General features: G+C 49.0%; 1 protein-coding gene across 2 annotated transcripts in view; it reads left to right on the top strand.

Annotated features, from left to right (window-relative positions):
* Nucleotides 1-23295, top strand: part of ANTXR2 (ANTXR cell adhesion molecule 2) — a 77497-nt gene extending 54202 nt beyond the window's left edge. Inside the window, exons 17-18 of one of the 2 annotated variants that reach the window (XM_059470083.1) lie at nucleotides 11877-11950; nucleotides 21459-23295. In XM_059470083.1, coding sequence (XP_059326066.1) covers nucleotides 11877-11912 — 36 coding nt within the window. In that variant the 3' untranslated portion in view covers nucleotides 11913-11950; nucleotides 21459-23295. The remainder of the gene's footprint in view (nucleotides 1-11876; nucleotides 11951-21458) is intronic. The other variant, XM_059470081.1, reaches the window with a different exon arrangement.
* Nucleotides 23296-26200: the final 2905 nt, after the last annotated feature.

The following is a 26200-nucleotide window of genomic DNA, read 5'->3' as shown; positions in this document are numbered from 1 at the left end:
ATCAAACAGAGCAAGTCCACAGCAGGAGATTTCAGCTGCAGAACCATGTGGTGTTTTCTGTGCTAACAAGGTAATTTATAAATGATGCATTACCCTGTGTCTGTGCTCCTAGCTAGACTTCCGTCCTTTTTTTTATTAAAGGGGCAAAGAAGACTGAGCCACAGCAGTCTGGGCTACTCTGATAAACCAGTTCAGTGTCCAAGGATCTGTACTGAACTTCTTTTGCCAGGAGTCTGGGGCTGCCCAGGAACACAGCCTGGCACAGGGGCACAGCACCAGCCTCAGGGGCCTAGCTTTTCCTCTAAATCCTTGTGTTTGTTTTCCAAGTCACAGTTTAGCAGCACAAGGTGATCATCAGCAGTTTGGATTCTTTGTCTGAGCTTGCTGCAATGTGATGGTGGCTGAGACTCTGATCCTGTGTACGTTTATGCACACAAACATCTTTAAGTGCATGGCACTTGTAATGAAAATTTTGCCCTATCAGGATGGAAATAGGAGTCAGTGGTAAAGGAAGAGAAAGACTGTACTTCATTCTAGGACAATCAGAAGAGACAAGAACTGTAGAATACTTCCAGGTTGTACTTCCATATACAAACCAGCCTTTTAAACAGGAAGACACTGGTACTTGTTTTTAAGCCTGTTAGTTTTTTCCTGCTTTAAAGGTCTTTTCTAATAATGGCTGCAGAGTTACCACAAGCATCTGTTTAAACTGTTACTTTTGAGCATCTCTGCATACTACAAAAGTAATACATTCTGCACGTGCAAGATGTGGCTAGCAGTTCTCCCTCCAAAAGGAAGCTCCTGGTCACTGGAATCATGCCCTCTCCCTGTAGCCTGAGCTGGTTTCAGGAGGGTCTGGCTGGCTGCCTGGCAGGTGCCCTTTCCTAGAGCCACTGGAGTGGCTCTCCTGGCAGCCGGATTTGCTGTCAGTCAGTGGGAGCGGGAGGGACCATCTTGCTGAAGAGAGGATGTTATGCTGGTGTCAGGAGAAACAGGGATATTTTCCCAACTATGTAGGCAGCAGTTCTTGGCACTGCCTCCCTTGGTGCAGATGAGTCTGCTGCTCTCTTGAATGAGCCTTGGGGACTCATCCCTCTGTGAGCAGTGGTAGGAATGAGAGAGCAGGAAGAAGCCAACCTGCCTGTCAGTTCCAAGGCCATGTGGCACGGGATGGCAGCCATGGAGGAAGGAACGTCGGTGCTGGGGGAAGCACGGATGTGCCATAGGTGTCGCACAGCTTCCCTGCCAGCACATGAGCAGTGCAACCCCCCAAACCAAGCCAAAGAAAACCTTTCCCTGGGCAGGGCAGGGGCTGGTAATCACAGAGTGTTTCACTGCACAGGATTCCCAAGCAACAAGCACATTTGTTTTCCTCATCCTGACAACACCTTTCCCATGGAGTGAGCTGCAGCAGAGTGATGCAGCAGGCCTGTTCCCCTGGCCAGATTATTCCTCCCCTGTGAGCTGGTGGCACAGGGCAGCTGTCCGAGCGGCTGGCTGGGATTCGGGAATGGCCGCTGAGCTAATCTCCAGGCTTTGCAGATGAAGGAGGCAGCAGATAACAGGATTAAAGTTTCCCAACCCAGGGTTTTCACAGCCCGAGACGCGGGCGGAGGGGGAGACAGAATGACTTCTGTCATTAATCTTAATTGATTGCCAAGAGGTTTTTAATCTGGCTTATTAATTAGGAAGGTCCTTAACACACTGTCTACATATCAACATCAGATGCTCTTTTGGGACTTTGGGGACATATGGCCTATCTATATTTACATTCACACAATTTACACATACATACATCGCTGTATGGGAGCTGCTCGCATGGGTAACGCGCATGCAGCGCCGAGGAAGCGTTTGCATTCACACAGTCTTCAGCAAAAGGGGATGAAAATGAAAAAACACCTCGCTCAAAGGTTACATTCCCACACTCTGAACTCCCATACCTCTGTTTATATTGATATGTGTATTAATCCAGATCAATTTTACGTGCCATTTATCTAGATTAGCATTCAAATGGCATTCTTAGTTTGGCAGATTTAAGAGGTCCCAGTGTTCTTCCACAGTGACATGGTACATTTTAAAAAGTCCAGGCTGTGGTTCCACTGCCATTTTGGAGGAGATCAGCACAAATACTTGATAGAACAGAGTCAGGTGATGCTTGAAATGGTGACCAGAGCCAAAGATGGGAGGTAGTGGCAGAATGAGGTGAATAGAACTAGGCTGGTTTCCCTGTCACTTCACTGGCCTCTAACTTCACTCCTCTGACCAACAGCAAAGGCATGTGAAAACACCTTGGAAAAGCTGTTTCTATAAAGTGAGTTTCGGTCTCACCTGGCAGGTGTGCTATCACTGACCATAGCTGTGGCAGCCTGAGCTCGTTCAGTCACCCAGGGTGAGTTGTTACAAACCTGTGGTAAACTGCAGCTACTGGAATGCTCAGATGTGCCCACCCAGGCCCTGCCAACCCAGGGCTCTAAAGCCTGTAAGCAGTTGCACACGTTAATCCTTTTGTGCACAACATTATCCAAAAGAAGGCAAGGGGGAGGGAGCTGTTTTCCCCTACAGCTCTTCAAAAGTTGGGAAGAACTACAGTGCACATGCTGCTGGATGTGACTGCTGCATGGGAGAGGCAGACAGTGGGGAGAGGGAGAGGAAAAGTGATCCAAAATTAGTTATTGCCTCCGATCTTATTAGTGCATTCCCATAATTCAAAATTACTTTTGTTCTGAAATCAGTTTTTGCATGTTTAAGTTAATTCTGACCTACAGATCCATAAAGCATTAACAAAACCCCCATAACACTTCAGTTGTTTGCATTGTGGGCAGGTGTTCCCCAGCCAGAACATTTCCTGACCACTGGCTGTGGGCTGGCTGTGCCACAGCCTCCTGCAATTTAAGCACAGGCTCCAAGGAAGGCAATGCAATGCACAACAATGGTTACCAATGCTGCTCCCTCTCACAGAGGGCTTGTGGTGCACACAGGTCTGTCCCCTCCCAGTGACTCCAGAAAGAATTCTGTAACTTCCAGGAACTGGTGAGCAAATGCTACATGAGATAACCACTGCAGTTCAGGTGGGCTCAGTTCCTGCCAGGCTCCAAGCTGTGCTGGACAGGTGACCAAGGAAGGGGAGCAGTGTCCCTGGCCTGCCGCCTCAGGACAGGTGACACATCTGGCTGTGAACACAACCTTGGGGATGGGGCGACAGCCTTCCTAGGACAGCGCTTCCCTGCTGCAGCTTCATGGGTGCTCTGGGGCTCAGTACTGCCCCTTCCCAAGTAATGGTTGTTCCTCAGACACATTTCTGTCTGCAGTTTTCTCCCACAGCCTTGCCCTGTCTTTATTTGTTAGTCCAGCAGGCCACACACAGCAGTGTAAAACAGTTTAATCCAGTGAAAAAGGGGTAGATTTTCTTGGAGTTCATTATCACCTTTTTCCAGTGGAAGAACAGAAATTCTTTACTAGTGTGAAATAGAAGTTCCCTTTCTGGATGCAAACTGTGCCTGTCTGAGCAGAGAGGAAGCAAGGGTGCAAAGCACACAGGAGCTTGTAGCATGTTTTGTATCCTTCTGTACCTAGGTAGATGGATGATACTTTATTTTACATTATAGTAAAACATAGACCTTACTAAAATCTGGAAAGGCCATAAAATGATCAGCAGAATAAGCATATTATGATCCAATAGAAAATGGTTATTTAGAGTTGAACATTCAGAGCAGTGCCCAAGGGCTCTGAGAATATCAGTCCATTCTGGGAAGGAGGTTCCCAGCCCCGTTGAGCACCCCTGAATCTGGGAATTGCTCAGAAACTCTGAGTAGTGCCCCCCTGCTCGCCCAGGAGACAGAGAGGATGTCTGAGCAGCCCTCTTCCAAGGGCTGCTTCCCTGCCTCTCAGGACTGCTTGGCTGCCCTGTTCCCATCTCTGTTTGCCCCCTTGGGGAGCTGTGGGTGCCTGTCTTGAACCTGGAGTATCTCCCACAGCCCAGCCACAAGAGTCACAGGCCATTTGCTGCCATGCCTTTACTAAAACAACATCTCTAGACAAAGGCTCCCCAGTGAAGTGGCCAGGGCAGTGATAGGAATGCTGGGAATGGCCCTCCCAGCCCACCTGCTCCCACAGTGGAGCAGCCATCAGTCCCCTCTGGTGACATGACTGTGCCCCAGCAGGTGGTTATAGGGCATCGGGGCCAATCGGCTCCATGATTACGGCGGCCCAGTAAGGTTTTTTTCCTCTGATACCAATACTTACAATAAAAAGGAAAGGTGTTTGAAGGATTAGGGGAATAACAGATATAATTTTTCCATTGTACTTAGGAATCTGTGCATTAGAACTGTGAGAATTCTCTGAAAGAACTCTTCCTGCTTCCTTAAATTCTTCCTATGCTGGTTGTAATTAAGGCCCTTTCCTCCCAAGCCAGCCACATGCCCAGCTGGCACTCTGTGAATGCTCCGAGGCACTCTCAGGGCATGTTTGATGTCAGTCTGTCCTGATTTATAAACCCATAAATGCTCTGCTGAGAGCGAGGAGAGTAATACTAGGTTTTGGCTCAGAGAAGTCAGGAGTAATGCAGTGCTGTGTCTCCCCCGCAGCAGGGAGGACGTGCCTTCCCATTGGGCCCTGGCCGTACATCCCTAAATGCAGTGTGTCCTCTGGACAGAGCAGCAGGGCTCTCCCGAGGGACAAAAGGAGCTGAGGCACATGTGCAGAGCTGATGTGAGCCCCAAGTAATGAAGCAAGCCCATGGCCAGAAGGGGAAGGAGAGATGCCCCTGGTGAGCCTTGAGTACCAGCAGGGAGCAGAGGGTCGCTGATGGAGTTAAAGGGGTTCACAGTGCATTTCTAGGGGGTGAAAATGGGAGAGTCACACTGTTAAAACAATGACAAGGGTATTTGGGGCCAAAGTGGAGCAACATAAAGCAGGTTTTCTCCCATGAATACACTCATTGCAGAGCTTAGGGCGCAGAGATTTCACCTCGTACACAGACACAAGCCAAGCCAAGTCAGATTTACACCAGTCTAGAATGAGCTACACAAAGCCCCTGCATCTATCAAGGACTGCACTGCTTAGGTAGAAAGTTGTGGCATGGAGCTCAGTTCTTGAGATGGCTCTGAAGAGCAGTTTTATGAATAACTGCTGCAGCTACTGAGCAGTTCAGGCTGAGCCACGTGGCACCCCCTGTCAGCCAGGAGAAACACTGACACTACTGATCCCCTGGTTTGTCCCGTGCATGCTCAGGGACAGCGTTTGGCATGCATGCCAAAGGCTGCCGTCACTGGACATGGCCTGGGAAGGCCAGTTTGGTGCTAATGAGATGGCTGGGAGAAGGGAACTCCACCACAGCGGTGGGAAATGGTGCTCTGAGCTCGCTGCCACTCTGGGATTAGGGTCTGTCCCCAGCCTGTCTGACATGGCCTGAGCACCCACAGAGCCCTCAGCATCTGCAGCTGGGCACCTTCCTGAGCATCCTCCTGCTGGGGACCCTGTTCCCACAGAACCTGTGGGAGCAGCAGGAGATGTGCCTGCTCGGGAGGTGACACCGGAGCACTGCACAGGGGTGACCTGACCTGCTCACACCTGCAGTACAGCCTGGTGTGAGAAGAAGGGCTGGGCTTCCTTTGGCGCCAGGGCTACAGGTCTGTCTGTTTCCATGGTGCAAGTTCAGTCACACGCACCCCAGCTTCCTGAGGCTGATATTTTCAGATGTGCTACTCAGATCTATTTTAAGGGTTCTTCCCACTGCAAGTCTGTGATGAGCATTAGAGCTTTAAAGGACTGCTTTGGGAAGCTATTACCAGTAGGTATTAATTATTGAACACTATACCTTCTGGAAAAGTTGTTTCATCACTGGAAAGTGACCTTGCTAGAAGAGGCAGAGGGAAAGAGAGGCGTATGGTGCCTCCTGAGAGCAAGTGGAGTGATGCGTGGCAAGAGAAGACACTAAAGATTTATTGTCTGTGGCAAAAGAAACACAGATCTCTGCTTGTGCAGTAAGTGTTTTTGACATCATACGACATAAAGAGTGATCGGATGCTGTAGTTAAAAAGTGTTTCACTGAAGGGAAATAATAGACATTTTCACAGTGCTGTGTCTATTAAGCGTCCAACTGCGTGGCTGTGCAGCTGAGCTGGCCCTGATAACTCCAGTGCTGGAGTTCAGGCAGTTCTGAGTTAAAAGGCAGCTGGATGATCCTGAGAGAGGACACTAAGAATTTATCTCTCTTGAAAGAAGATCCCTTTTGACCTTGGCTGGTACAGGTTACTTCCTGACAGCACACCACTGAACAAGTTCAACATCAGCACTGTTTGGACGCCTGGCATGGAAATGTCATTTATTAACCTGGCCCTGGCCTTTTCCCTGGAATTTCTCTTTTTCCCAGCTGTTAGTGCAGCAGTGTGCTTGTCTCTCAGTGACACTGGGAGTTGGACTTCTCCCTTTGCTCCAGTGGTTTAAAAACCCCAAGTGAAACAGGTGTTCAGTTTAAAATAAAAGCTGGGGAGAAGCCAGAACTCAGGCTCACCTCTCACCCTGTGGCTGCCTTTGCCAGGCTGCAGAGCGAGGTGTGGCCAGAGAGCTCCTCGATAAATCATCATTAAGTCCACATGCAAATACAGCAGCCCAGTCCAGGCGCACAATTAGGCACCTAATTACGGTGAAAACCCAACTGCACACTTTGCTACAACAGCCCTGTGGCCCTGGGGGCCAGCCGGCCCGTCCCTGCCCTGGGAGGCGCTGGGATGGCACCTCTGGAAGGGCTCCTGGGAGGGGCAGAGGTGTTCACGGCGCTCAGACAGGGAGGAACCCAGTTCCCAGTCAAGAAAAATGCAGTGCACGCGTCCTGTGCCTGTTCAACATCCTATGATGCATTTTCTTTATTCTTAAGTCTTGTAAAACCAGCAGTGCCTTCTCCTTCATAACATCTTGGTAATTTCTTGGAAGGAATTTGAAGGAATTCCTGATTTGGAATTGAAAACTTATACTAAAAGTCTGAGAATAAGAGTTGTTGAAAAGAATCTACTAGCCAAGGAGCAAAGACACAGTTCTACATTAAAAAAAATCATAGAACTGCTAAAATTACTGCAGTTTTTAGTTTTAAAATGCACATAATTTGTACAGTCTGAAGTGCTGCTCAAAGGAACTCTGTCTGTGTGAGGGGATCATCATTAGGTTTATTCTGTGAGCACAGTAAAACCAGGATTTCTGTGCAGATTCAGGAGGAGAGGCTACGTGGGCCTCATTTCTGTCCATTTTCACCCCACCTGCCACAGTCAGGCCATCAGCTGAGAGGTGTTTGCGTTTTGTTCTTGTGCTCACCACCACTACTTAATCCTAAGGAAAGCATCATTTTGCTTAGGAAAAACACAGTGTTTCACATGTTTTGCAATTTCTCACCCACGCTTCCAAAGAACGGGTCCATGTCCCAAAATCCCACCAAAAAATCCAGCACCAGAGTTGGGAATATTACCCATATTTGGGAAAGCCAGTTTCCGTGCTCTTTGATCCAGCGCATGTGCAACCACAGGGTTATTACCTGGGTAACAGACACACCTGCACTTGTAAGCTCTTGCATCCCTGTCTCAGGATTTCCCATCATTTATACCATCTCTGTGACAGAGGAGGAACTGTATTTTCTGATTGTCACTACCAAGTCTGCAGTGATTTATTCCTGTAGGCTCTAACTGAATTAAAATCTTAATTAAGCTTATGCCATTTTTTTCTTCATTTTAATTAGGAACAGCCAAACCACTTGTCTGGGGGAAGGAGAAAGAAAAAGATAAAGAGCAGCAACACTTTTTTCTGTTCTTAGTTGTATTAATGAAGGCATGGTGAGAATGTCCTCCCAAAGAGGTGCCACAGGGCTGGACAGTTAACACAGCACAGCCAGTGCTGTGGTTCAGGAAAGCTGAGTCTTCCACAGAAATGCTTTCCCTGAGTGTTTCCAGGTGTCATTTCACACCTAACTTCTACAGTCCTCACTTCAATAAGACACCAGGAAATGACCCATTAGAGTGCTGAGTTTTTGGTGTAGTCACATTGAAAACCCTCTCAGATCATCAAGTCTGCCCACCTGCCCAGCACTGCCAAGGCCACCACCGACCCAGGTCCCCAAGTGCCACGTGCACAGGCCTTGGAACACTTCACAGAGAAGCATCACTTGTCTGTCCTGCTCCTGTTTCACCTACAGCAAACTGTACACAGATCACACAGGTTATGCCCTGAGCACATTAGAGGTTTGTACTAAGCTCTTCTAACTTACCAAATGCTGCCATCAATTAAGTGTAAGTCCCTCACTTTTAGCAGCAAGGGATTTTCCTGTGCTCCTCTTTCCGTGTTTCCCATTCCTTCCTCCCCAGCCAGCCTCTCCAAAGGTGGCAGCTTTGCACAGGCGCAGGCTGGTTCTTTGTGTGGAAGCCCTGGCTGAGTTTGTGTGCTCCTCCACAGGGTGGAAGATTTTTTTCCACACACTGCCCCACAGGGCCTGTGGCAGGGAAGTGGCCATTCCACGAGTTCCCCTGGTCTGCAGGGGAATGTGCTTCCACCAGCAAAGCTGCTGTGGCAGGGCCGGGGGCTTAGGCTTTCCCAGGGCTTCATGGGGTGGGAACTGTCCCAGGGGAAACTGGAGGCTCCCAGTGCTCCTTGAATCTCCTGCTCAACATTTGCATGTTGACATTTTCTACTTAAGGGGCCTTTTGGCATCTCTGGCATTAATTTATAATGCTGTGGTAGCGGGGCTGCAGCACTGCTGGAACAGCCTTTACTTTAGAAAGACTTTGCTATGGAATCCGACTGGAATCGGTGCAGAGACTGACCACGTTCCAGCTGCTCCTGCTGGGATTTTTGGTTTGTTGGATTTTAGCTTGTTGAATTTTGAATTTTTTATCCTAATTGGCTAGATTTTGTAAGTGCATTTCCTAACTGTATTTCCCAGTATCTTTATATTTCACACGTTCTAATGGAGTGTTAAATGACACTGCTGGATTTTGTGCACTTTCCTGTGTGAACTGAGCCCCGAGATCAGTCCAGGAAAATAAGGGCTTGAATTTGTGTACTTGCTTGGCAGATGTAATTCACAGACTGTGAAACCTCCTCTGGTTTAAGTGAAGGTACAATTTGAACCAGGGGGTTTTACACAAGCAAAGTGGGATTAAAAGTGCCGTTTATGTCAGTAAGGCCTTGCAAGGGCCTAGGACAGACCAGCTGGATTGAATTTTATTACAGCTGGTACAAGACCCCTTACAACATGTGTGGGTCATTTAAAAATTTTAGAAATCATTTAGCTTCAATCAGCCCTTCATTAACTGCAGTTAAATGCATGTAAACCATTTGAGGACAGTTCACAAAGCTATTTTTACTCATTCATCTGCACCTGTTTGAAAGTATAATTTGAAATATGCAATGAATTACAATAGTTGAACCTGTGTTTCATTTTTGCCAGAGAATTTTTATATAGAAGTTTCTGATTGTCATTTGGTTCTGTTGTGCTTTCAACTCCAAAGAGCTGACATGCTCATCAGTGAAAGGATGTAGAAAAGGCACCGATCTACCTGTGTTGCAATTAAATTCCGGCTTCAGTCCATGTGTGGCTGCAGCTTCGGAAGGTAATTGTGCACACCTCATTGCTTTTTAGTTCTGAATGCTGCTGTGGTAATTTACCAGGTAATTCCAGAGACAAGGTCTAAATTATCAGTGATTTCATAAAGTTTAAAATATCCATACCTAGCAGGAGGACACTGGGGCATTGCCTCCTGTCTCCCAGACTGTGAGTCCAAGAGTACTGGAAAAGCCCCAAACCCGGGGGTGCAGGGCACTGGGCAACCCACGGCTCCGTTCTGTGTACAACAAACACGGCGTTGCTGCGGCAACCACGCTTCATTCGGCTCTGTAATAGCTGTGACAAACCCCGCCACCTTTCCCAAATTCACCATTTATCACGGCATTCCTACACTTTACCTCCAGTTAACTGTTCCCAGCCATTTCCCAGCTCTCACACAGGGATTTTTGTGGGAGCTGTTCCTTTCCTTTGTCCAGTCAAACCAATCTGAACCCTCAGGCAGCTTGAAACTCTCAGGGTGGGATAATTTGAATTTCTGTCAAATCCTTTAGAACTCCAGTGTCCTCCTCCTGGTGGCATTCCCAAGTGTCTCCTCAGGCAGGAGGCAGCTCAGAGCAAGGCTCCCAGTGACACTGATGGGGGCTGTGCTGTGCGCACACACCCTCTGGAGGGTACGCAGCTCCTTTGGGGAGATCTGACTGTGCCCTTCCTCACAGCCAGGGCTCAGGCTGGCCTCTGGGAGCAGCCCCCAGCTTTGCCCCAGGCTCTAGGAATGCCCCCGAGCACACTGTCCCTGGCAGTGCCATCCCCCGACCCAGCCAGCCTTCCAGGCCAGGCAGATCTCAAACAGTGGGGAGTGCATTCCTTGGTGTTCAGCGCTGCTGGATGGATGCCCATCCTGGCCTGGCCCTGTGCTGTGCCCAGGTGTGTGCCCCCCCAAGCCAAGCCATCTGCACTGCCATGACCAGGAGGAAATCTGGGTCAGCCCAGGCAGGAGGGGAAGGGCACTGGGCAGGGACCTAAACACCCAGCACATGCTGCTGCTTTTCCTTTGGCATCAGTGCAGCTTCTCAGGAGAGGCCGGCTCAAGTACTACCCAAGTACTCAAGGCCAATTCCTCAATGACCTGGAGGAGCTTCCTTCCTTAATTCCAAAGCTGATAACTCCATCACCACCTCAACCCAGCTGTGTACAGCTCTAAGCTCTGGCCAGCTTTACCCACGCTTTAGTGAGGACCAGATGTTCCTCTCTCTCCACAGCTCCTCTGAGTTATCTCCCATTCTGAGACTGGCCTCGAGGGTGCTTCCCCCTGCCTGGTAAAAAACTACAGAAACCCAGAAGCTTTGGATAATGAAGCAAACATATTTCTGTGGTGTGGTGTGGGCATTTTTTTTTCAGTCTGCTGCTGCTAGTTTTTAAATATAAAGTATAGCATATGTTTAACACAGAACATATGGAAAGAATGAAAAAGCAACTCTTGAATTCCAAGTATCATATTCTAAGTGGAAAAGACTCCACAGTGTGAAAGTGGTCATTCAGAAAAAAAATCAGGAAGATGTACTTATTATATGTAAATACTTATAAACTCAGTTATGAGGAGGAGAGGTCCCTCACTCTGGGGTGTGTCCAGGCACACACAGAGGTGAGTCCTGCTTTGAGAGGAAGGTATGACTCCTCAGCCTTGTTAGGAAAGGTGCTCAGCTCAGGAGGCTGCTCACTACCCCTGCCAGGCGGTCGTGTGCTCCTTCCCTGATGAAAGTTAGGCTGGGTAAGGTACCTTATTTATCTGGACAGACTGACACTGCAATGATTTAATTAATTTCTATGCCAGATAATTCACTTCTAAATTCTTAGCACACAGTTATGTTCAGTGTAAGAACTCTTGCATCTGTATTTCTGTCTGCTCTTGTACTTTGTACCTGCCTGTGTAGGACAGATCAATCCAGGCTTTCAGCTGGGAGTTCATGATCTCTAAGTGCCCAGACCTCATCCACATGGGCCTGGGTGCTGGGAGCAGTTCAGCTGCCTGCACAGGAACAGCAGCAAACGCTCCCCTGTCTTGTTATTGACGGGAGAACTCCTCAGAGGCCATTTCACACACAAGGGTTTTTTACCAACAGAGACCCTGAACAGAAGGCAAATGGATAAACCAGCACGGCCACCCTTGCATTCCCTCCTGCTCCTCCCCTGCTCACAGAACCACGGCACCACCCGGGTCCAGCCCTGCCCTGAGGGAAACACTGCACAGTGCAAAGCCCAGCATTGTCCCCAAATTGTTCCCAGACTGCAGCAGCTTCTTTCCCCATGTCCTGGCACTTTGTCTCTCTTCCAGAACACAAGGACAGGGAGAACTGGCGACAACGGATAGAACAAGAGGACACAGTCTCAAGTTGCGTCAAGCTAGATGTAAGTTAGAAGTAAGAAGGAAATACTTCACAGAAAGAGTGGTCAGAAACTGGAATCATTTACCCAGTGAGGTGGTAGAGGCATCATCCCTTGAAGAATTTAAAAAAAGACTGGATGTGGCACTTGCTGCCATGATCTAGCTGAACAGTTAGAACATCGGCTGGACTAGATGATCTTATAGGTCTCTTCCAGTCTTGAAAATTCTGTGATTCTGTGATTCTGTGAATGCCACAATACAGGTATTCTCTGTTACTTAGGGAGAAAGGACTCAGCAGTGGCAGGGAGGGACCCCAGTGCAGGTTTGTGCTCCCCAGACCCACCAGCACACAGGAAGGTGCCATCCCTACTGACTCTTCTTCCTTCCTCCTTTCTCTCCCCTCTCCTTTTGTGTGCAGTCCCAGATAACTGCCAGTCACTTGGCCGGGCTGGCTCACAGAAGGTGCAGCAGGCACAGATGGCACTAATGCATAAATGTGATCTAGTGAAGGGATGCCAGCACCAACCCCCCACAGGTTCCAAGGAGCTGCAGTGCACTTAGAGGGATACGGGGATTGGCAAGGTGAAAGCTGAGATTTGCAAGAGCTCACTGTTCCCGAATCAACAACAGAACCCTACAGCAAACGCGCAGATTTCTTTATTAATTTAGCAAATGCACTTAATGCCACCATCTCTGGGTTTATGTGTAACAAAGCCCCTCCAAAGCCCTCATTCATTACACAAATTAAACTGAGCAAAGGGAAAAAGGGAAAAAGGCAAAGGTGGGAACTGAAAACCAGAACAAACTCACCAGTCTGGTCTGATTCCCATGTATGAAACACGGCACTGAGGGGTTGGGAGTCAGGGGATCTGAACAGGGTCTGGCAGCAATGGAGTAAATTCCATAAATACCCTGTCCCTGCTCAGCACTTGGAGCACACAAACATCCCATCAAATCCCTTTTTCCCATAGTCACTGGTAATGGACATTTAGGAAGAATGCATAGGGAAAGGAGTAAACTCAGCCTGATGGTGTTTCCACAGGACACCTCTCCTGACTGCTAAAGAACAGGGACATCTCCATAGGCACATCTGTAGCAGTGACTTCTAATGAGGAAAAAACATCTCAGGAAATACAGCCTCTACTCCCAGGCCCCTTCCCAAGGCAGGAAGAGAGGACATCCCAGTGCACCCACCCCTGTCACACACTTGGCACAGAGTGTGACAGGCCAGCCTGGGGGGCTAGGAAGGAGCCCCTGACAGACTGAAGCCTGTCGCTGCCCAGTCCAGGGTCCTCCACATCCCAGTGCCATGAGCCTTACGCAGCTGCCTTTAAAGAAACTATTCCTCATTTTCAGCAAGGTGCACAGGAGAAGCAGAGCCTAAAAATTAACAGAGCTGCTAACTTAGTGACACTGGCACCTACGGGGGAGTTGTAGCAAATGCCTCGTCAGTATAAAATCAGAGAATGCTGCTGGGGAGTGGGATGCCCAAATACCTGAAAAGTGTGAATTACTAATCCCTTTGGCATTCCAACCAAAGCCTAAAAATGTGTTGGGGGTTTGTATGCAGGAAGAGGAATTTACTGTATGGTGTCAGGGAAGCTGATGTGGCTGAGGGGTGGGGAACAGCCTGGCACTGTGTCCTTCCTGGCCCAGTGCTTGGTGTCAGCAGCACAGAATTGTCACCACTGTAGGGCTGGGACAGCTGGGTGACAGTGGCATCTAGAGGGCTGCCACATGCACTGTGTGTGTGCAGAACGAGGGTCCTGCTGGCTCTCCCTTCCCATCTGCAGGGCCAGAGCCAGCCCCAGTCAAGTGGGTACAACCTCGGGGAGCTGCCCCTCCTGCCACAGCCTTTCTAGTCTTCCTCCTAGGAGCCCCCAGTTAAACCCTGCCTACTGCTTCAAACAGATTGGCATCTTCCCACAGGTGGATTTTTTGGTTATAGTATTTGTATGATAACTAGCTTAAAATGATTCCCATAGTGTACTAAATACCACAGAACTGGGCTGCTTTCTCTCATTACAAGCAATTGCCACATGCCAGTCAGATGCTGTATAATCTGTGGGTCAGGATCTGAATGCTGTGCCACCACTGCTCTGTTAAGGGCTCACAACATGTGCCTGGATGACTTACACACCTAAAGCCATAGAGCACCTGAGTCTTAAATCTCTGGGCCATCTGAAGAGGAGAGTCTTTCTTCAGAAAGGCCCAGGTTAGAGAGCTGATCAAGAAAAGGACGCTGGGAAGTATTCCTAAAGGAAAGGGCTTTTAGGAGAGGACTGAGCTGAGGTCATGATAGAGCAGAAGTGGAGTTTAAGGAGAACAAGTCTTCTGACAGTTCTGGTTTATCTGTTCCTACACCTGATTTCAGAGAAGGATAAATTGCTTTCTTCTCACAGTGGTTGCACAAAGAGGAGGAAGGAAGAATAATGGGAATATTTAACTTGTGCTTTCGAGGTGCCATCCCTAGGAACTCCATATTTCTGATATTCTTTGTCCTCATAGATAAAAAAAGGCCCTGAAGCACTAGGATTTGCTAAATTATGGTTTCACCAGGCCAGTTCTCGATTCTATGAGGCTTGAAGTGTGATGCCTCTATAGTAGCAGATTATCTTTCTCTTCTTCCTAAAGAAGACATACCAAACTCAGGAAGTTGTTTAGGATGCTGACATAAGGAAACTGGCACTAGAGATCCGGCCTGGTGTCAGTCTGTCTAGAGACACCCTATAGCATAAATGGGGTCCCCATTCACAGCAGGGATTCATCCCAGAAGATTTGGGAAGAGCTCAAAGAGCTGGGACATGTCTCAGAGAAAACCCCTTCCCTGTTCTTCCCCACACACTGCAGTGCTGCACGTGTGGCTCTCGGAGCTTCACCTGGAAGCATGAATTACAGTCTGACCCCCCAGTGTCCCATGGAAGGAGAGGGAGCTGTCCCAGGGACAGCGCTGCACGTCACTGTGGAGATGGCAGGAGCTGTGTCCTGGTTTTGGCAGCACGTGCGCGAGCGGCTGAGTGTCGGTGCTGGGCAAGGTGTGTGCTGGGCCAGCGCCAGGACACAGAGCACCTTCCCTCGGGCAGTGACACGGCCTCGCGCTGCCTTCCAAGGACTAAGGAGAGCTGAAGGAGAAGAGCCCTCCATTGGCAGGTGCCTGCAATGGAAGTGAGAACGTGCCCTTCAGGAAAGGGTCACACCCTACCAGGTCAGGGGGGTACTTCCAGGGAGGCAGCAGTGCTGGGAGTGAGGGAAGCTCACTGCCAAAAGTCAGGAAGAGTGACCCAGGGCCCTCCCTCCAAAGGATCTGTGCTGGAAAAACAGGGACTCTGCAGGCCATTTCCACATCCTTTCCTTTTGCATAAGCAGTGCTTGCCTTGCATGAGGAAAACAACAAACTCCTGCCCTCTAGAGACAGGAGACCTCCAGCTCTGCTGAATAAAATATTTGCCACGATCTCCTTTTGAAGCAGATGCTACAAACACAGCCAGTTTTATCCTCCCCCAAGGCCCACGGGTGAGCTCAGCAGCTCGGCACTCCCTCCTCCCAGGCCTGGAAGGCCGGCTCACAGGAGAGGCAGCTTGTCACAACCACTCTTGGTCAAGGCAGGAGTTTATTTGGACAACTGCTGAATACAGCAGTCATGGAAAACTTGGCAAAGGAAAGAAATCCCTCCCTTTTCTCACTACCCAAACCCATCAGGGCAGGATGGTCAGTGCTGACGCCAGCCCAGTGCCCACTCCTGCCCACTCCCTGGCTGCCCAGAGCCTTGTGCCGTCTCCATTCCGCCTTGCACACGACAGGGTGCAGGGCACCGGCACACAGGCCAAAGTGCAGGTGGCTCTCGCTGGGTGCCACAGACTCAGGGAGCTGCAGAGCCCCTGCACCCAGATCCCACAGGGATACACCCCTGGTGACATGCTCTGCCAAGACAGAGCAACTGTGCTGACCTGCCCATATGCCCAGTTCCCAAGTAACTGCTGCTCATGGGTAGAAAGCTGCTCTAATGGCATTTCCTCCCAGCTGCCAGCACACTAAAGACACCCTTGGCTCCCAGGGCAGCAGCAGCTGTGTGCAGTGCCATCCATGCAGTGAGTACCAAGTGGGTACGAGCCACCCCACGTGCCAACAGCAGCATTTCACACATTAACATGCCCTGCCCTCCTTAACGTGTATTCCAAGCACACGTCTAAATCACAAGCACTGAAAAATAAAATCTTCCAACCTAGCATCTTTAAACTACCTCTTTGGAACCTCTCCTTGGCAGGTTTGGTTTGTTGGCCTGTGCTCCAAAATACAGCATTTATCAGGTGCGAAAACATAGGAACTACTTTTTAAAACAACTTAGTCCTATCTTCCTGTCCTTTTTTTCCTGCAGCTAAAGCAGGTCCAAGGGGTGGAAGGTGGCTGTGAGGTACCTGTAACTGTGCAGCCTTTTCTTGGGTTTCCTTGGGAAATCAGTTCCTGGACCCCAGACCTTGTGACCTTTGGAAGGTGACATCCAGGACTGTGGGATGGCTGGGAAAGATCATGAGGTTCATGCACACATGCTACGGAGGCTACATTACATAAATCTGAGGAAAATACACAAATGAACATCTCTTTCCACTGAAGCTGCTGGTAAAATTTGTTGAAGTAAAAAACTGAATTCTTGCTAGGGCCCAAATAGCACCATTCAGTTGTAGTTTATTTCTTTTCATGATGTTGTGTTACTTTAGGAGGCCTTTGAGCCCACCCTGTGGTGTTTTCAGAGCTCACCTCAGCTCTGTCACAGGTGTTTCAGCCAGCAGTTCAGGAATTCTGGGGAAAAGCTGCCTCAAGGGAGCCCCAGGAGCAGATCCTGGTGCCTGCAGCAATAACAGTGGTTCAGGAGCAGTCCTTCTAAGGAGTTACTGCTGATGAACTGTGTGACAAACAGTCTGTCCAGCAGCAGGTCATGCTGGGAGGCAGCTCTCCAGGGGTTAAAGTCCTGCTCCCACACCATGGCTCAGGGATGCCCAGCAGGACCTCTGCAGGTGCCACCTGCACAATGGCAGCGTGCGGGCTCTGCCGCAGGTGACAGGAACAACTGGCAATGGATTTGCCTGTGGCAGCGCACCTGGGCACAGAGGAGGTCTGAGTGCTCAGAGCCTGGCAGCACAGCCCTGGGCTTGGTGTCAGCAGGATGGGAAACCAGTTTCAAATGCCCACAACACCCTGAGCTTCCCAGAGGGCTGGGACAAGGGATGACCACATTGTCGGGGACAAAGAGCAAAGGGGAGGGAGATGATGCCAGCACCCAATCCCTGAGGGCTGTCCAGAGCTGCACAGGATGGGGTAGGTTAGCAGCCCTTCTCCACAGTAAAGAGTGATCTAAAAAAAAAAAAAAAAAGTCCCTTCAGCTGTACACTTGTCAGTGGGTATTTATGGGGTGATTGAGTGTTGTAACTGTAATACATCCCAGGCAGCGGAGCCAGGAAGGAGCGGTCAGATTTAATGCCAGAGGGATTTTAGTGCCCACATGGGCCAGGTGACACAAGCTGTAGGTAATGCTGCTTCTGCCACCTCTGGAACAGGAAGGTCATTGAGGGCCCTGCCAGACAGTGGGGTTTGGCCCTGCACAGGCACTCTGGTTCTGCTCCCACTGCCCAGGGGAAGTGCCAGCATCAATTCAGCAAGGAAACGGGACTCTGAGGCAGGTGCTGCCATGCATTGGCACCTCAGTGCCGAGTTTGAATCCCTCCCAGCTTTACTCCCTCAGAATTCCCTTTTACTGTCACCATTGCACACAAGCATGCAGGTCCAGAACCCATGCCTTATCCCAGTGAACAGCAGATGGGGAGGTAATGACTCTGAAGAGGTGTGGAAAGCAGGAAATGGCGTGTTTCCTTGCATTACCAAAGAGGAAGAGGTGTACACAGTCCTGTTTGTGTAAGGGCTACAGGGAAGAACCCACTGCCCTCAACTTGGATCCTTAGAGGGAGGCCAAGTGCAGGCTGGGCCACAGGGTATATGTGAGAAGAAACAGAATCAGATAAAGCAGGTTCTTGCCTGCTGACCCACACTGCAGCAGCAGCCTGGGCAGGCTGTCCTGGGGAGCTGTTTGGAGCAGACTGCTTCCCAGGGACAGGCTGTGCTCACAGGAATGTGCCCGTGGGGGATGGAAGATGCTCTGGTAGTGCTGTGACGATGGGGCAACAGAAACAACACAACAGTGTTCAATACGTGTCTTGGGAGGGACATTATTCTGAAGCCCTGTCCTTCCTCGTGGCTCTGCAGGCACTGATCACACACAGAGAGCAGGATCATTGCCAAATCCCAAAAGGGCGTGTGCTCCTCATGGGACACTGCAGCCGAGGTAGGAGCACAAGAGTCTCAGCAGTGAGCAGTGGGGATCTCAGTCCTCCAAGGCCAGGAGAAGCCAAGCTTTTAGGACATTGGGTATCACACGGAGCAGCAACTGTCCGGGCAAGACAGCACTGCCAAGTGCTCCTTTGGGAAAAGCAGTTGTTAGTCCTGAGCCAGATGCTGAACACATCAGCAATGCCACCCATGGAAATTTTTCCCACAGATACAACTACTCAGCATGCTAAAGGAAACATGCAAGGACAAGCAGCCGAGACCAAGTAGAGCAGCTCAGCCTAGAGTCTCAGTGCAGTCACATTCCATCCCAGATCCAGCGTGCCTCACCTGCCCTTCCCGAATTCCTGATGAACATTGGAAGGGCTCCAAAGGAGCCCATGCCATGTTCTCCTGTCCCTGCTGGAGCCCAGAATTCTGCTGGAATGGCAGGACAGCACCATGTGTCTGCTCACACACACACAGACACCTCAAAGTTCTCGTCACACCTGACTCGCTGCAGTCAAGGGCCAAGCTCCAGGCCCAGGGTGGACACTGTCCCAAAGTGATCTCTCCTTCCCCCTTGCCCCCAGCACTGCCTACAGAGCCTTACGGCTTGGAGAGGGGCACGATGGGGAGAGCCGCTCCTGCAGGCCCCTCCTGGTGCCTTGTTTTGGCATTGCCAGGTGAGGGTTAATCTGGGGTTTGGTGTGAGCACTCACTCCCTGAGATCCCCTGCCCTGTGACTATTTCCACCCTGTCCTGTAACTTAGATTCAGTAAGAAATTCAACAACTAAAGAAATGTCTTTGATGTCATATAAAAGAGTTCCTTCTTAGGTAAACCCCCTTGCCATAGATCTCTTTCCTGTTTTTTCTTGGTGTTAGAGACCTGCCACATTGTTACCCTGCAGTACATCTGGTGCATCTGTGAGCTTAAGAGTGGGGTTTTTCCTGTTGGATCTGGTGCATGGAGACAGATCTTATATTCCCTGCAAAGATCACAGAATGCATGCATAACTCATTTTTTAATTACTCTCATGCTAAACCACTAATTTAGTGCAATTTCATACGGAGTACATGTTGGTATTGTTAAGGTTTATGAGCCAGTGATTTACAAGGCATGGTACGTCAGAACTCAAATTGGTTGGATTGATGATTTAATTGAGCACAGGGACATGAGTGTAACAGTAACTCCCCACACTGGGGTATCCTGGCAGTACCACCAGGAGGAGAATGCGCTGGTGAAATTGGTTACATGGAACATGCATGTTTTAATTGGGAAGTCCAAAACCAGACTGGTGAGACTAATGTTTAGTAAATAGTGCTTCTACTTAAGTAAATAGTTGTCTCTGTAAAGGTCAGATTAATCAGAAGAAGAATTTAATATTCTGTTTCTAAAAGCTGGTCTCAATGATGACACAGATATTGCTGCATGGGAGGTTTTGGATACTTTTCAAGGAAGGACTTACATGAGTCCAGAGCTTTTTCTCCACACCAGTTTGCAGGAGACAGTGCTGTTAGTCACATCACTGAGTTTCTAGTAACAAAAACCTGCAGCTCATATTGATCTGAAGTGATAAACCCCTAACAAGTGAACACCAGCCTTTCATCTTCTGCCTGCCTCAGTCTGCCCATCTAGAATGCAAATGGTTGAACTTCCCACTTAAACCAACAGTCTGTTTGTTATTACATGTTACATGTCTGATGCTGACAGTGTTTCTTAGGGCTCTGAGATTCCCCAGCTCAGGGTGTTTTCCCTGCCAGTGACAGGGGCAACAGTTTGCCTGACCACACAACTTCTTTCTCTCCTCCCTTCTCCATGAGTCATGGAATAAAGAAGGTGGGGGCAGAGATGTGGGAGAGAAGAGGGGAACCAGAAAGGGCAGTGCTTGTTTAAGGTTCTCCTGTCTCCCTGCTCTGCCTAGAACCACTCATCCTGGCAGAAAAGCCATGTGGATATGGCACTTGGGGACATGGTGGTGGCCTTGACAGTGATGAAGGAATGGTTGGACTAGGTGATCTTAAGAGCTCTTCTAGCCTAAAGGATTCCATCATTTATCTCTGTGCATCTCTTCTACATTTATAATACAGATGGTGGCAGCCAGAAGTTCTTACAGTTCCTGTCCCCACCTTTTCACCCATTTTATATTTCTTAAACAGCTGACAGAAACAGAACTGAAACATTAGGAAACCCCTTGATGAGAACACTGCCCCTCTCGTGCCAGCCAAGACCCGCTTGAGTCATGCCAGATAACTGTGTGCCATCACCCTCCTTGATACCCAGAAAAACTGGAGATCAAACTAAATGAATGATAGGAATATGAAACTCAGCCCAAATTTAATTTGGCAATTCCATCATCTCCCAGGTTTGAGCAGAAAGCAGTAATTTTCCTCCAGTAGCGCATCTAAAGCAGAAATAAGGATTCAGAACACAAGCAGTGCTGCCTGCTCCAAAGCCAGCACTGTTCACGTGGCACCATCCTTGACAAATGCCCGTGACCAAAGGGAAGGAATTGCTGCTGTGCCAGAGAACTGCTTTGAGGCAGCACACCCTGCTCTAACACCCCATGACCCTGTAAGAGTTTAGGCATTTAAAAGAGCTCCAAATTAATAAAAAAGGCTGAAGATTTTGCTGTTGGAATGGTTTCATTTCAGCTACACAGTAAGCTGTCAGGATTCACCTGGACCTCTTTATGGATATGGCATCCCAAGAAACCCCTTTTCCTTCTGTGCACAGCAATTCACAGATCCTAAGTACAGAGTCTGTAGGTGCAGAGCTAGGGTTATTGCTAATAAAATGCAGTTTCAAATCAGCAGCAGCTCTGCTAACTAACAGTCACATCTATCCATGTTCACTGTGTGAGGACCTGGCTTAGGGGAGATTTGGGGGCAGGATATGCCTTCCCCATGCTCTTCCCTCCCCACAGTCAGATGGGTTTGGGTTTGCTCACTGCAGCTTGACAGAATTCGTGAATTATGCTCACAGAAGGCCTGGGAGTGTCAGAATGTGTCGCCCGTGTCCTCGTGCTTGCCTAGAGCCTGCATTTGTAAGGCAAATGTAGTGCCTCACTCTGGGTAATTTCCATTAATTCTTAAAAGGTTTTTCATGGGTTTGTTATTTTCCCAAACATCTGAATTTCAACAGCCTCCTTCCAGCATCCAGCAACCTCTGTCTGTGTGCTACTTCACCAGTAACAGCTTCTCTCTTCCCTCAGGGCCGCTGTATCAACTTCACCCGAGTTCCCTCTCAGTAGAGGAGAAGAAGCGGATACCAGGAAGAGAGACAGCCACACTGCCACTGTCCTACCCAGCTGAGAGAACCGAGCCCTTCCTCGCATCCCTTGGACCATCTTGCAGCCCAAGCTCCACAGGTTCCTGCATCCCCGCTCCGGGAGCCCGCGTTCTAATTCCGCACTGGTGCTCTGCCCGTGCCCCGGAGAGCAGCACTGCCATGAGTGCCTGGCTCTGTGCGCCACTGAAGGGACAGCACAGACACCAAAGATGAGAATGCTTTTCTATTTTTTGTTATTTGCTGTTTTTTTAAGGACTACAGATTCTCAGGACGCAATGTGCTTTTAGCGGCGACGCAGCATTCCTCAGCTGCAGCGGAGGCACGTGGTATTTACACAGGGACTACTCGCCACAGGCACAGGATAACGATTCCCACCAGGCTATGCAGGCACAGAGTCAAGTGCCTCAGAGCCATGTCAGATCCCCAACCCTTGCCAGCTCCCTCCGTTGTGCCTTACGGGAACCTTCTGACTGGAAATCTTGTCACTCTAACACTGAAAAGTGCACACGCATGACAAAATGTAGACAGGATGCCTCGAGGTATCAGTAGCGAGCAAGACTTTGCCCTTTAGTTTTTGAAGACACCTTTCCTTCATTATGCACCCGGGACAGGAAGGAATTACTAGAGCGTTATTCTGCGGGAAGACAGCCTGTAAGCAGAGATCTCTAGCCGAGTTGGAGGGACTGATGCTTCAAGACCTTGACACTGTGGCTGGTGGTTTTTTCCCCTTTCCTGCATTCACAGTTCAGTAGCGCATAAAACATCATCATCTATAAACATACCTAGCAGTCGTAGGCTTGTGTATTTTTTTTTTAGATTAAAAAAAGCAGTAGCCACTACACTGGTATCTCAGGGTTTTTTCCCCCCCGCAAATCTCCAAGGGCTCTTCAGCGTCACAAGCCAGCAACCCTCTTTGCATGAGAATTTCAAAGTTTAATTAATATAATTAAAGGCAACAGCAAGCAGCAGCCTGTGAAGATTTTGCTCATCTTTTTTATGCCTTTTGACATTGAATGACCTATTACTGTATGTGCGTTCCTCAGTGGCGGAGGGGGCGCCGAACGTTGGGTACGATTCCGAGTGGGAAAGACCTCTTTCCATCAATTCGGAAATTAAATTTATGGGAGCGCCGGCCATCACCAAACATCGACAATGTATGTATTATAATTTTTTAGAAAAACCAGTGTCGTGTCACGTCGACAATGCCAAATTATGTTAGCGTGAGCGGAAACACTGTGGGGGAGGAAGGAGGGAGCAGCTGAAGAAAAAGGCTCAAATGATCCAGTCACTTTCGATACTGTACTTCAGAGGCAGAATGGATATTCGAGTCGAAACCTGACAAAGCGCGCCCGCTTTGATGGGAACTGGTATAGACAATGACCAGTGGCTGGGTCAGTGGGATGTCTCTCTGCGAGCAGGAAGGCTTATCAAATGACACTAAAAATAAGTTCAACAACCATCACGTTGGAGGGGAAAAGGCGAACATTTCACATTTGGTGGGCATGAATGTGCGTAAGATGGAAAGAGCAATGCGGAGCATCCTGGGCTAATTATCTCCTTTGTGCTCTTCATTGGAATCGCAAGGGACAGAAATAATTCTCTTGGTCCACGTCCAAATCCGTGGCACTGCCCAAAGATGCCTTTACATTTATCCACTCGCTTACATCTTCTGCTTGAGTTTATTTATGTCACTGGTAGCCTCATCAGCAACAGCCATGTCTGCACATTAGACTATAAATAAAATTATTATCAAAGTTTCAGTCATTATTTCCGTCTTCTATTCCCCCATAGCCTCCCCATCATTCCCACATCTCAGACCTCTGCTTTCCAGTGCCATGGTGACTTGTGGTGCTGAATTCCAGAGGCAGTCCACTTTGCTTTGCACAGCGTGGCCAGGAGAGCTGCCACAGCTGTACCCAGGGGACCCAGCCACCCAGGGCCAGGGAGAACCCTTCCAACACCACAAGGATGCTGCTCATGCCTTGTGGAGCATCAGCCACACAACCAGAACCACTAAGTGCCCACAGTGACGCCCTGTCGCTGCAGAACCACAGCTTGGGTGGCACTGGCCCTGGGCTGGGGACGTCTGACCCACAGAGCCCAACCAGCAAGCACCTGACTAAATCTCTGTGCAGTCTCCAGCCCAACGCAGGACCAAGAGCGAGCGCTGGGCAGGTGTACCAGGACACAGGTGAAGTCCTGCAGTGCTCCTCAAGGCGCTGAGGTGGCACAGCTGGAAGCACTGAGCTCAGCAGATGTTAGGTTAAAACACAATCGACTCCCTCTCACTTTTCCTTCCTTTTCCATGTACACACGACACATTCCAAGGTATCACTGGAGCGCTGGCTCGTGTTCTGAGCTGTGCTGTGTAACAGGACAACATGCAGACAAAGAGGGTTTGTCCCTCACGTTCTTCTGCTGCCTCTCAAAGAATATTTGTAACCAACTGAGACACCGAAGTAGAAATCCACTAATCACTCTTTATCCTTTCTGCCTGTGCCCATTGAAAACCATGAAATGAGCAGATCTTCACAGAAAGGCTGATCACAAGCAAAACTGCATTTTGAGTCCCTACATGGATTTTCCCTTCTAACTGGCACAGTAGCACAGCACCTTACACGTGGCATTTTGGTGCAGATAATAGTTAAGAGTTTCCTTATTACACAGTGTGGAAACGTCCATCACAAATAATTTGTGGGACAAGAGGCGTAGGGTGATATAAAATCCACTGATTCAGATGACACAAGTGAGACTTACTTGGCAGGAGTGCTCAGGATGGCTCAGAGAACTCTAAAGAGCTGTGTACAAAGAGTCCAGCAATGCCACCAAGCAAACCCAAAGGGCTCCTCTCACCAGTGAGGCAAGGGAGAACTCATGGGGACAAGAAGATCCTCAGTATGACAAGGCTATGTTTATTTTATATATTTTCATAACAGCAGAAATGAATTGGCTGGAGTTAATATGAACAAAACATTAATTTTGCCATGTTCCCTTTCAGATTTTTGATTTAACAAGAACTGCAGCATTCATCAGGCATGAACCTGCTGTGTGTAACCCAGGGGAGCTGGGTCAGACTGATCCAAGGCAAAATGGAAGGGAATTCTGAGTGCTGTGATGCAGGCTCATCTCGAGCTCTAGGCACTGCAGGACAGTCCTGGCTGACTGGTACTAATTCCTATTGGGGATTTTCCTGCAGGAAATTTCTGAGCTGCATCCCTCTTCTTATCATCCCTAAGGTGACACCACAGCTCTGCATTTCCCACACTGCAGTTTGTTTGACACACCTGACTCAGCCTCATCACACTGGAATGCTCCCACACAGGGGTACATTCCCACTCCTGGAGGTGCTGGGGTTTAGTGGCAAAGATAACTTCATCTTTGACCCCTCTCAGCAGTGGCACCTCATGCAGGCCATCATGGGTTTGCATCTCTTTCCTGGGATTCTCACAAACTCCCAGGACACAGACTGCCCTGACAACTGTCATTACCTTACCATGTCCTCATGGTTTGGATCATACTGACATACTCCAGGGAAAAAACAAAGATCAAAGTTTGGAGTAGGGGAGGTTTTGTTTTTCCTTTCTGCTGTTTCTCCTGCACGTGCAGGAGGAACTTGGGAATTCTGTATTATGTCATTTCAGACCAAACCTCCCTTTCCAGCTGTGGAAGAAATGGCTTTTTTTCTTGGTCACAATTCAGACTGCAGGGAAAGGTGAAAGAAACCCAGTGCTATAAATGAGGGAGAAATCCCCAATCCATTCTCTCTCATTGAGTGGTGCCTCATCACTACAGGAACCCTGATTTGCTGCAGGACAGGTGTTTTCCTTACTTCACTGGGAAGCAGCAAAGGCACCAGCACCACCTGCCTTCAGAGTTCAGCTTAGGGAACCCCTGCTTCACCAGAGGAGACACTGAGGGGAAATTTGGGAGCTCAGCTCTGCAGTGCTGGGAGGCAGGATCTATCTCTGACCTCCCCTCTATGCATCCAAAACAGGCATGGCAGTGTGGCCCTGGTGACAGTTCACCAGCGCAGACAACAAGCTCAGGTGTGGCCAAAGCAATGTCCCCTTCCCACGTGCCAAGCGAGGGGCTTGGCTGTGTCCTCACCCAGAGCCAGGGCTGTGGACCAGGGAGCTGCACCAGAGCAGGACACGGGGCAAATGGCCTCACATGGCCAAGGGGGCTGGCACTGCACTCCAGGAAAAGCCACAGCAGGGGCAGTGTGCTGAACAGAAACTTCAGAGGCTGCAGTGAGCAAGTCAAGGCAGTGCTTCATCTGCTAAAGAGCAACTTCTGAGTACCTCTTGTGCCCTTACAAAACTAATGCCACAATTTCTAGAGAGGGCCTTATTAGACCTGGCATGTCCTATTTTACTTCACAAATCTGTTTTGCATTGGCTCAATTAAAATTGTTATATATTTTTGGGTCCTGTGTAGGTGCCATCTGTTTAACAGTGCAGTTGGGTCCTGTGATGCACTTGTAAATTTTGTGCTGCAATTTTTTTTTTAATATAATGAGGGACTTTGGATGCAAGAAACTGCCTTTACTTGATAACTTTTTGAGTCTTGGCAGTGAACTCACAATGGTTCTTCCTGTGCTACAAGGATGGCTCCACAGCCCATGGAAAAGCAAAATTTGATTTCCATGTTTGCACCAAAATTGTA

The sequence above is a fragment of the Ammospiza nelsoni genome, chromosome 4 (genome assembly GCF_027579445.1).
Source record: "Ammospiza nelsoni isolate bAmmNel1 chromosome 4, bAmmNel1.pri, whole genome shotgun sequence".
Lineage (NCBI taxonomy): Eukaryota > Metazoa > Chordata > Aves > Passeriformes > Passerellidae > Ammospiza > Ammospiza nelsoni.
The sequence above is the reverse complement of the archived record's forward strand: the minus strand, read 5'-3'. Positions and strand labels throughout refer to the sequence as shown.